The sequence below is a fragment of the Octopus sinensis genome, linkage group LG16 (genome assembly GCF_006345805.1).
Source record: "Octopus sinensis linkage group LG16, ASM634580v1, whole genome shotgun sequence".
In the NCBI taxonomy this organism is placed as follows: Eukaryota; Metazoa; Mollusca; class Cephalopoda; order Octopoda; family Octopodidae; genus Octopus; species Octopus sinensis.
Window position 1 is genome coordinate 7,426,140 of NC_043012.1, and position 12,500 is coordinate 7,438,639.

Below are 12,500 nucleotides of genomic sequence, written 5' to 3' on the forward strand. Positions count from 1 at the left end.
AATGCGTTTGTACGTTCACGTGTGCGCGTGTGTATTTAACTATTTAACACATGAATGCATGTAGAAGACGAGAACATGTAGCCATCGGAAATGAAAAGAAAAAGTTAACACATGTAAAACCTACATATACTGAAAGAAAGGAAAATAAACATTAGAGAAATTCTCATTGTATTTTTACTCGAAGAGAAAAACTAACAAATAAATATATAAACACAGACATGAAATCGTTAGCGCGCCGGGTGAAATGCTTAGCGGTATTTCGTCTGCCGTTACGTTCTGAATTCAAATTCCGCCGAGGTCAACTTTGCCTTTCATCCTTTCGGGGTCGATAAATAAAGGACCAGTTACACACTGGGGTTGATGTAATCGACTCAATCCCTTCGTCTGTCCTTGTTTGTCCCCTCTATGTTTAGCCCCTTGTGAGCAGTAAAGAAATACATATATATATATATGTGTGTGTGTGTGTGTGTGTGTGTGTGTATGTATGTGTGTATGTATGTATATATGTATGTATGTATGTATGTATGTGTGTATGTATGTATGTGTGTGTATGTATGTATGTATGTTTGTATGTATGTGTATGATGTATGTATGTATATGTATGTCTGTATGTATGTAGATAAAACTTATTTGGAAAGGATGGCGTGGCGTTCGATCATGTAATAATATAAATAATATATAAATGATGCTATTTACATACATATTTCGTACATACCTACATATATAGTATAGATATAAATGCTATATTTGTACAGGACATCACAAACAAGGAAACGTTAAACACATAGAGAACCGAAAACAAAAAAAAACAAAACAGAGAAACGAGACATGCAACATATAGAATATTCCCCTTCTTCAGTTGTTCCTGTTTCATCTACTCCGCGTGCCGTAGATAAGGACAATACGCGACTACTTGAAACAGTCCTTCCCGCAACGCAAGTATATATATATATTATTGCGAGGGTATATACCTCTTAAAGAGATATTAGCGTTCAAGTTCCTCGGTTTTATCCTGTGTATCGTTGAAGTACTAAAAAGGTGCTATCTTCTCATCGATACAAATGGGTATGTTATCATTTATGTATAAGAAAAGAAAATGGAAAAATCGACAGATAGATATCAATTTATTAACACTGAGGTGTGATCCCTTTTTGTGTCGGTTCTTAACCCTGATGAAATGTTCAATTAACTACATTCAAAATGCATACTTAATTTAATTATTTGTTCGTAATTTGAAACTAATTGAACATGGAAATAATTGTATGTTATAAGAAATTAATGTTATTCGAAATTAGAGTTGTGTTAATGAATTGATGTCTATCTATCGATTTCTTCATCTTCTTTTCTTGTGTGTTTGTATATATATATATATGTATGTATGTATGTATGTATGTATGTATGTATGTATGTATGTATGTATGTATAAAAAACTCGCGCGAATATATATATATATGTTCGCGCGAGTTTTAGTAGACGGAAACTGTGTGGGTATCCGTCGTGTGTAAATCATGGTATCACGGTATCGACCAGACTGTAGAGGGAACAAACTAGGACAGACAAATGGATTAAGTCGATGATATCGACCCCAGTGCGTAACTGGTACTTAATCTATCGACTCCGAAACGATGAAAGGCAAAGTCGACCTCGGCGGAATTTGAACTCAGAACGTAACGGTAGACGAAATACCTATTTCTTTACTACTCACAAGGGGCTAAACACAGAGAGGACAATCAAGGTTAGACAAATGGATTAAGTCGATTACATCGAACCCAGTGCGTAACTGGTACTTAATTTATCGACTCCGAAAGAATGAAAGGCAAAGTCGACCTCGGCGGAATTTGAACTCAGAACGTAACGGCAGACGAAATACGGCTACGTATTTCGCCCGGCGTGCTAAGCCAACATAATATTCTTACTTCTTTTTGTCATAAAGTGTATGTGCGTGTGTGTAAGAGAGGAGAGAGAGGTGCCGTAAAGAAGAATCTGTTGTGAAAACCTACAACGATTCTTTGAAAAAGAATAACAGTTTGACTCCAACCCTAAATGAGTTTACAAGAATTTGGTAAAAGCCAAACGGAAACCAGCCCCGTGACAACAGGGAGAGAATTAGAAATTATTTAGATTGGATTCTTGAGGAAATGAAAGGTCTTGATAATTCCATATCCAAGAATTTGATTGCAGTGATGATGATGATGATGATGACGATGACGATGACGATGATGATGACGATGATGATGACGATGACGATGATGATGACGATGATGATGATGATGAGGATGATGATGATGATGAAGATGATGAGGATGAGGATGATGATGATGATGAGGATGATGATGAGGAGGAGGAGGATATTGTTGTTGGTGGTGATGTTATTGTTGTTGTTGCTTCGGCTCTAGGCCAAACGCAATTTAACATATAGGAGGGAAATTTTCAGAAGCATCACATGAAAATGGTAAAAACAAAAGAAATAAGAATCTGCGAAGAAATAACAATCCATGATAAAAAAAAAAAAAAAAAGATAGAATGTCAAACTTGTAGCTCAAATGTCTATCGGGTAGTTTACCACCCACAATGTACTCACAAACGGTTTTTAACGATTTACTGAATGAGACGCAAATGGCTCTTCGAAGCAAAACTTCCTTGAATTTCCAAAACTGAAGAAACATCAAACCGCCAAAAATGCAAACCTCCTTGTCTAAAGTATACAAACACTTAGTAGGAATCGGGTATCAGGGGATTAATGCTCACTTATAAAAGGACACTTCACCCCTTAAATAAAGGAACTGGTGCAACAAAGATTTTGAATGGGTGTGAAGGTATGTTACTAATCAATAAAGCTGCCATATTTTCCGCCTAGAAATTGAACATTTTCAAATAAAAATTTCCAGTTAAAAAGGTTAAGTCGACTTATACACCAAGACGACTTTTGGGGGACCAAGATGATATTTGGTTGTTTACATTACGTGTTTAGGCTATATTCTAGGTCGACTTGTATGCTAGAAAGACTAGGAGAAGAAAAAAGGCTCTGAGTATGAAATTGCTTAAGTATTATTAGACATTTGGCAGTGTTTCTAGCCTGTGGAAACATTGGCCACGTATAAGTTAACACGAAATAACAAGTACATCAAAGATTGTTGTTTGCTCCTTCTCGAGCTACGCCTGGCTCATAGGGCCGGTTCCCGGTTTCCTGGCGTATAGGTTCCCCACCTGGACGGGACGCACGCGCGCCGGTCCGTCGCAGGTGCAGCTGCAAGATGCAGAGGAGAGTGAGAGAAAGTTGTGGCGAAAGAGTCAGCAGAAGTTCGCCATTACCTTCTGCCGGAGCCGCGTGGAGCTTAGGTGTTTCGCTCATAAACACACACATCGCCCGGTCTGAGATTCGAACCCGCGATCCCTCGACCGCGAGTCCGCTGCTCTAACCCCTAGGCCATCTCTAACCCTAACCCTAACCCTGATTCCAAAAAAGCATGTCTATGTAGAGTTAATGTAAGCCGAGATACAGGGTCCCAGATGGGCAAATAGAATTTAGCTTTTATTATTATAGCTAATGAAGACTACGACGACGACGACGATGATGATGATGATGATGATGATGATGATGATGATGATAGTAACGCTTTTTAATCAATACTTCTTTCATCATTTCTTTTACTTGCTCCACTCATTTGACTACAGCAACCCTGGGGCACCGCCTTCAAGATTTTTTAAAATCTAATGAATCGACCTCAATATCTATTATTTTTTTTAAAGCTTGGTAGTTATTCTATCGGTCTCTTTTGCCGAACCGTTAAATAACGGATCGTCAAACACCGACACAAAGACACACACACATATATATGTACGTATGCATATATATATATGAATATGATGGTAGTGGAAATATTGTTTAGATCTAGGTCAACAGATATAGCCAGACAGGTAGATAGATAGATAGATAGATAGATAGATAGATAGATAGATATAGATAGATAGATAGATAGATAGATAGATATTTAGATAGATAGATAGATAGAGAGAGAGAGAGAGAGAGAGAGAGATAAAGAGATAGATATTTAGATAGATAGAGAGAGAGAGAGATAAAGAGATAGATAGATAGATAGATAGATATATAGATATATAGATAGATAGATAGATAGATAGATAGAGAGAGAGAGAGAGAGAGATAAAGAGATAGATAGATAGATAGATAGATAGATAGATAGATATTTAGATAGATAGATAGATAGATAGATAGAGAGAGAGAGATAAAGAGATAGATAGATAGATAGATAGATAGATAGATAGATAGATAAAACAGAAATAAGTGGAACATGTCTTACTTTGCCCCATTCGTAAGTAATCCATTTGAAACAATCCATTCGACATTTTCTCTTAACTTCCGGTCTTTTCAATCGACCTCGTTTACATACGCCAGCCGGAAGTTCTTCAAAGTAATTTGTTGTGATAATCTCACAAGATACATTTCGTGTTTGTCGTCCGTATCGTTTACAAGTGCTCGCTGTACACGACGACCACTGACTGCTAACGTAATATGCTCGTCTAGGGCGTTTATCGGCCGGGTCGGTAACATTGGCGTACGGTGACGTTACCGTACCCAATAGGTACGATTCTCTGTGGGCTGTTTCTCTTAGAATATCAATTAAAGATATCAGATGAAGAACAACGGTTGATTCCAAGGTTCGACTGACATTATTGTAGATCGTGTTGCAGCGACACGTGTAGTTTTCTGATTGGTTCGGGGTCGAAGGCGTCTGAACTTTAATTCTGTGGAGAGAATTTCTTGAGTAGTTTACGCGAAGATCTGTAAATGGGACCAGTGGTTTGCCATTACGAAACCACCTAATGGAACTTCGATCGATACCTCGGGTTAAACAACGCACTGTCAATACGGTTGCTGGTAAGACATAGGCATGGGAACCTGTGAAGATATTGATTGCCATGGAGTGCGTTAACTGGAAGAATTTCTTCACCGGTTCTTTGATTCTTGGCTTTTGGCAAGGAAAAGAGTTGCAGACTCTGATGGAGCGTTGTCTTGGAATATCAGCACACTCAGTATCACTGACATTTACAAGATTTCCATCTGGCAGAACCTTTTGACAACCCAACCAGCGCCTCTGAAGACCTCCATTGCAAGACACCGAACACTGAAAAATAACAAAGCAGTGATAACATAATTTGATACATGATATAATATAATATAATATAATATAATATAATATAATACAATATAATATAATCTCTCTATATATAAACAGCAAAATGTCTGTGTGTGTGTCCTTTATACAAATCCACAATTTTTCAGTTAGAGAGCTCGCACTTTCTATGCTCATTAAAACCGTCCAAGGGTGGTCGTGCATATCTTTACATTTCCCCAGTCACCCCGCAAAGCCATTAAAAAATCAATAGAAGTGACGTTTTTGTGAATTTTCTATCCAAACCCCAAATCAAAATGCCCGAAACTTGATACGCCAATTGAATGCCAGCTAGCTCTATGTGACTGGTCGGAGATTTGGACGGTACTCGCATGTATGTGCGCACGCACGCAGCTGTATATGCATGCACTAGCGCTACGACTCGGCGTATGATATAATATAATATGACACCCTAGTCACATTAGCGACAATTATAATTCTCCTTTTAGGTGAAATATTACAAACTGCTGTTTATATTAATTTTATATGTAGACATTAGCGAATCGCTAAGTCATCCAATAATTTGGATAGAGAAGATATAAATACTAATAGCGAAGCGGATCCGGAAAAAACCGAACGACCGAGCGGGCTTAACTGATGAGGCAACGGAAATTGACGAAACTGACGTCAGCATTAAGAATTCCCGATCGGCATATTTCCGGACAATTATGGTCTCTGTTAGTGTATATGTTTTCATTCATGTGCGTAAACTACAGCATTAGAACGCTTTAACTCTTATTTCTAGCAATGTAGATGTTTCCTAACACCCTAGTCACATTTAGTGACAATTATAATTCTGTTTTTGGTGAAATATTGCAAACGGCTGTATATATATATATATTATATATATATATATATATATATATATATATATATATATATATATATATGATAGAAATATTAAAATTACTAAGTCTCTATAAAAGAGAATATGGCAGCGTTTACTGGAAATTAATTGTTATCGCCATATTAATATGGCATTCTTATAGATATAAGAATAATCGCTGCCATGGTCAGCTCCATGAGGCCACCGCCATCAAGATAGCTATTGATACACGATCTGTATCCATTATAACCTTCGAACAAGGGAGGTCAGCCGCTTCACACTGCCAGTCCGACAGCTACAGACGCGTTTCGGGGTATTGCCCCTTGTCAATGTAGCGCAGTCAGACCCGCAGGTGTCGCCACTGACGTCTCTGTATATATTTACCTAGTTTATATTTACCTAGTTTCATTGGAATACATCCACTTGTTTTCAATAATAGAAATATTAAAATTACTAAGTCTCTATAAGGTTATAATGGATACAGATCGTGTATCAATAGCTATCTTGATGGCGGTGGCCTCATGGAGCTGACCATGGCAGCGATTATTCTTATATCTATAAGAATGCCATATTAATATGGCGATAACAATTAATATATATATATATATATATATATATATATAGGTGTGTGTGTGTGTGTATTTATGTATTTTGAGATCTTCTCTCGGTTATGAGTCTCGCAATGTTTAAGCGTATATATACATATATATGTGTCGATGTAATCGACTTAATCCCTTTGTCTGTCCTTGTTTGTTCCCTCTATACCAAAGACTATAAAATAGTCTTTAGTACATTGGTATAACGTGGAGGCACATGGCCTAGTGGTTAGAGCAGCGGACTCGCGGTCGAGAGATCGCGGGTTCAAATCTCAGACCGGGCGATGTGTGTGTTTATGAGCGAAACACCTAAGCTTCACGCTTGAATAAAATCATAATTAACCGGTCCTCCTGTATCTCCTTTTACTCAATGCCAGGAACCTTTCAGCAGCCCTTCCTGTATATACATGTATATAACTATTTCTTTACTACCCACAAGGGGCTAAACACAGAAGGGACAAACAAGGACAGACAAACGGATCAAGTCGATTATATCGACCCCAGTACGTAACTGGTACTTAATTTATCGACCCCGAAAGGATGAAAGGCAAAGTCGACCTCGGTGGAATTTGAACTCAGAACGTAACGGCAGACGAAATAGCGCTAAGCATTTCGCCAGGCGTGCTAACGTTTCTGCCAGCTCGCCGCCGGTATACATGTATATAACTGCATACACACACGTAGGCACACGCGTGCACACATACACACACATGCATATCTATATGATCTCTCACGTGATAAAGACGATTCAAAAACCGTGATACCTTCTCCCAGCTTCCGATACCCCACCGGGCTGGACATTCAGCTGAACTGATGCAAACTTTGAGCATTTTCGGCATGGGGTTAAGACAAAATTTATTGGCCACTGCTGAGAATTGTCTTTTGTCACCCTGGGTACCTTCTTCGACACATGCCACAAGACGTTGCTGGGTACTGTCCCCACAGGTAGGTTGACAAGGTGTATATTCATCCAGGTTGTACCAACTAGAAAGAAATGGAAGAGATCAAAGTTAGAATTGAATGGAACAAAAAAGATTAGAAACTTAGCGCTTATTGTGCATGTCTCCAATGGTGCGGTTGATTTTTTTTTTTGTGGGGGCAGCGGTTAAGTACGATACTGGGGTGCAGGTGTGGTTTTACGGGTAGGAAGTTTGCTTCACAACCATGTAGTCTTGGGTTCAGTTCCACTTCACGGCACACTTGAGCAAGTCTATTTTTACTACTGCCTTGAGCCGACCAAAGCTTTATGAGTGGATTTGATCGACGGAAACTGAAAGAAGCCTGTCGACGATAATGATGTCGAAGAATATGAGGATGGTGAAAAATGTATTCGCCTTTTAAATCAGTTTATCAACCTGTCTATCTGACTGTCTCTATCTGCCTATCTCTTTTACTTGTTTCAGTCATTTGACTGCGGCCATGTAGGAGCACTGCCTTTAGTCGAGCAAATCGGCCCCAGGACTTATTCTTTGTAAGCCTAGTACTTATTCTATCGGTCTATTTTGCCGAACCGCTAAGTTACGGGGACGTAAAGACATCAACATCGGTTGTTAAGCGATGTTCGGTAGATAAACACAGACACACAATCATATATACACAGACATACATATATGTATATACATATATACGACGGGCTTCTACCAAATCCACTCACAAGGCTTTGGTGGGCCCGAGGCTATAGTAGAAGACACTTGCCCAAGGTGTCACGCAGTGGGAATGAACTCGGAACCATGTGGTTGGTAAGCAAGCTACTTTATTTCATGAAAGATTCGCCATTACGGCATTACATAGAGGGGACATACAAATACAGACAAACATATAGGGTGTAGTAGCTTAAAACGTTGGTGATTACAATAAAATATATATAATATTTACAATATAAAGTTTTAAAAATTTGGTATTATACAGTAGGGCACGGATCCCTGCCATCCGGGTAGAACCTTTACTTCTTGATCCGGCCACACTTACCTGGTGCCAGATATACCCAGCTTGCACGCTACAGACTTCCATCTTTTCGCAAACATATCTCGTGACAGACACCTCTTCTCCAGCCTGATCTTACTACCGAGGTGGTAACTGAAAAAGTTGACCAACCCCTGGCCGGATACAAAGGTAACCACACAGCCACTCCTGCGCCTATACGTACATACATACATATGTGTGTGTGTGTGACTGAGGGTGCCGAGGTACCTATGTTCAGCATCCCCAGTCACATTTAGTGACGATAAAATGTTTCCTTTATGGTATTATATTGCGCCTAGCTGTTTATAATGACTGATGTATATATATATATATATATATATATATATATATATATATATATATATATATATATCTCAGTATATCCGTTTTCTTAGCAACGTACGTGCGTACCTACATATCTACCCACTTATCTACCTACCTATCTAACTTGTCTGTCTGCCTACCAGCCAACCAACGAACCAGCCACCCAACCGCCCTACCTACATGTCTGCGTATCTGTATGTACGAGTGAGTGTATGTACATATGCATGTATGTATGCATTTATGTATGCCCATAATCTGGAATGTCAACTGTGTACCTGAGGAAATGTCAAGTCAGTCAGTACAGATGTTTAGGTGTGAAGGTTGTAAAAGGGGCGGTGGGGGGATAATTAGACGGGGGTTGGGGAGAGATATAATGATGAAGAAGAAGCGAGATTGTTAGAGATACAGATCCAGTCACAAAAAAATATACAAATGTGTTTGTGTATACATGTGTGTGTGTGTGTGTGTGTGTGTGTGTGTGTTGTGTGTGTGTGTGTGTGTGCGTATGTGGATGTGTGTGTGAGCGCGCGTGTGTTCTTTTACTCCTTTAATTGATTCTGTCATTAAACTGCGGTCATACTGGAGCACCACCTTGAGGGATTTAGTCGAACAAATCGACCTCAGAATTTATCATATACATATACATCGAAGACGGTGCCCCAGAATGGTCGCAATTTAATGACTGAAGCAGATAAAAGATAAAGATATATACATATACACACATACCTACCCACCTACAGGCATACATATATATGTAAGGCCCAGGAGTGGCTGTGTGGTAAGTAGCTTGCTTACCAACCACATGGTTCCGGGTTCAGTCCCACTGCGTGGCACCTTGGGCAAGTGTCTTCTACTATAGCCTCGGGCCGACCAAAGCCTTGTGAGTGGATTTGGTAAACGGAAACTGAAAGAAGCCTGTCATATATATGTATGTATGTATGTATATGTGTGCGCGTGTATGTTTGTGTATCTGTGTTTGTCCCCCTGGCATTGCTTGACAACCGACGCTGGTGTGTTTATGTCCCCGTCGCTTAGCGGTTCGGCAAAAGAGACCGATAGAATAAGTACGGGCTTACAAAGAATAAGTCCTGGGGTCGATTTGCTCGACTAAAGGCGGTGCTCCAGCATGGCCATAGTCAAATGACTGAAACAAGTAAAAGAGTAAAAGAGTATATATGCATACATACATACATACATACATACATACATACATACATACATACATACATACATACATACATACATACATAATTCTTTCTATTATAGGCACAAGACATAGAATTTTTTGGAAAGGGCTAGTCGTTCACATAGACCCCAGTGTTCCACTGGTACTTAATGTATCAACCTCGAAATGATGAAAGGTAAAGACGACTTTGGCGGAATTTGAACTCTGAACGTAAAGACAGACAAAATGCCGCTAAGCATTTCGCCCGGCGTGCTAACGATTCTGCCAGCTCGCCACCTTAAACACACAAACACACACACACACACACACACACACACACACACACACACACACACACACACACACACACACACACACACACACACACACACACACACACACATATGAGAACGGAAGACAAACAGGCAGATAAAGTGCATGATTGAGGGAGGCAGAGAGAATAAGAGAGAGAAAGAGAGAGAGGAGAGAGAGAGAAAGAGAGAGAGAGAAAGAGAAAGAAAGAGAGAGAGAAAACAAGAAAACCAAAGGTTTGTTACAGATGCTGGTGATTGTGATGATGATGGTGGTTGTTTTGGTGGTGTGGTGATGATGGTGGTGGTGATGATAGTGGTGACAGTAGTAAATATAGAGGAGGATATAGTAGTGACAGTGGTAGTGGGGGAGAGCGAACGAGGGGGGAGAGGAAGAGGTGAGAGAGAAGGAGGGGAGAGCGAAAGAGGGGAGGAGGAAGAGGTGAGAGAGAAGGAGGGGAGAGCGAAAGAGGGGGAGAGGAAGAGGTGAGAGAGAAGGAGGGGAGAGCGAAAGAGGGGGAGAGGAAGAGGGGAGAGAGAAGGAGGGGGAGCGCGAAGAGGGGGGAGCGAAAGAGTGCGGAGAGGAAGGGTGAGAGAGAAGGAGGGGAGAGCGAACGAGGGGGAGAGGAAGAGGGGAGAGAGAAGGAGGGGAGAGCGAACGAGGGGGAGAGGAAGAGGTGAGAGAGAAGGAGGGGAGAGCGAACGAGGGGGAGAGGAGAGGGTGAGAGAGAAGGAGGGGAGAGCGAACGAGGGGGGAGAGGAAGAGGGGAGAGAGAAGGAGGGGAGAGCGAACGAGGGGGGAGAGGAAGAGGGGGAAGATGACGAATTCCCCTCTCCAACCCGTGAAATATATATGCTAGAGTGTGGAGGGGAAGTGTAACGGAGGAAAGGCGGCGGAGGGGGAGGGTGCGGGTGAGATTACGTCGGGAGGAGAGGAGAAAAGAGGAGCAACAAATCACGTGACGGCCGTGACACGCTGACACGTGTCATCAGTATGAAATAGACAAACGTGTTCCGTTGAGAAGGTATTTTAATTATCACATGGGGGATTTCAAGCAGATGCAACTAAGGAAAACGTAAACAACGCTGTCTGCTACTCAGAGTACTCTGAAACGGGTTCGATCCTCGGTAATCACGATAATTTTCACTTTTACTATTTCCTTTGAGAAAGGCGTTAATGTCACAACATCGCTTATCTACGCGCCAGACCACCTCCACTTTGGAACAAATATACTCAAAATGAAAGACCTTCTACATTTATATGTCATACTGGAGCACCACCTGGAGGGATTTAGTTGAACAAATCGACCTCAGAATTTATATACATCCAAGACGGTGCCCCAGAATGGTCGCAATTTAATGACTGAAGCAGATAAAAGATAAAGATATATACATATACACACATACCTACCCACCTACAGGCATACATATATATACATAGGCGCAGGAGTGGCTGTGTGGTAAGTAGCTTGTTTACCAACCACATGGTTCCGGGTTCAGTCCCACTGCGTGACTCATTGGGCAAGCGTCTTCTACTATAGCCTCGGGCCGACCAAAGCCTTGTGAGTAGATTTGGTAAACGGAAACTGAAAGAAGCCCGTCGTATATATGTATATACATATATATGTGTGTGTTGTGTATGTGTGTGTATGTGTGTGTGTGTATGTTTGTGTGTCTGTGTTTGTCCCTCAACATCGCTTGACAATCGATGCTGTTGTGTTTAAGTCCCCGTAACTTAGCGGTTCGGCTAAAGAGACCGATAGAATAAGTACTAGGCTTACAAAGAATAAGTCCTAGTGTCGATTTCTTGGACTAAAGGCGGTGCTCCAGCATGGCCACAGTCAAATGACTGAAACAACTAAATGAGTAATAGAGTATATGTATGTATGTATGTATGTATGTATGTATGTATGTATGTATGTATGTATGTATGTATGTATGTATGTATATATATATATATTGACCGCTAACTCCAAAAGTTTTTTCATTCTGTCTGTTTATTTCTTCGTGTTCCTTTCTGTTGAAGAGCGTAGGCTCGAAACGTAAAAGACTTTCTCACCTTCTCGAGCGTCAAACTAATACACCTGCTTGTTGTTTATACACCGGTCTTCGTCATTTGTTTTT

At 40.5% G+C, this 12,500-nt stretch overlaps 1 protein-coding gene across 1 annotated transcript in view; it reads right to left on the reverse strand.

Moving 5' to 3' along the window:
* Positions 1-2,763: 2,763 nt before the first annotated feature.
* LOC115220585 (ADAMTS-like protein 1) overlaps positions 2,764-12,500 on the reverse strand; it is a 92,978-nt gene continuing 83,241 nt past the window's right edge. Inside the window, exons 8-10 of the mRNA XM_029790735.2 lie at positions 7,379-7,598; positions 4,320-5,144; positions 2,764-2,853 (exon numbers count right to left, since the gene is read on the reverse strand). Coding sequence (XP_029646595.1) covers positions 2,764-2,853; positions 4,320-5,144; positions 7,379-7,598 — 1,135 coding nt within the window. The remainder of the gene's footprint in view (positions 2,854-4,319; positions 5,145-7,378; positions 7,599-12,500) is intronic.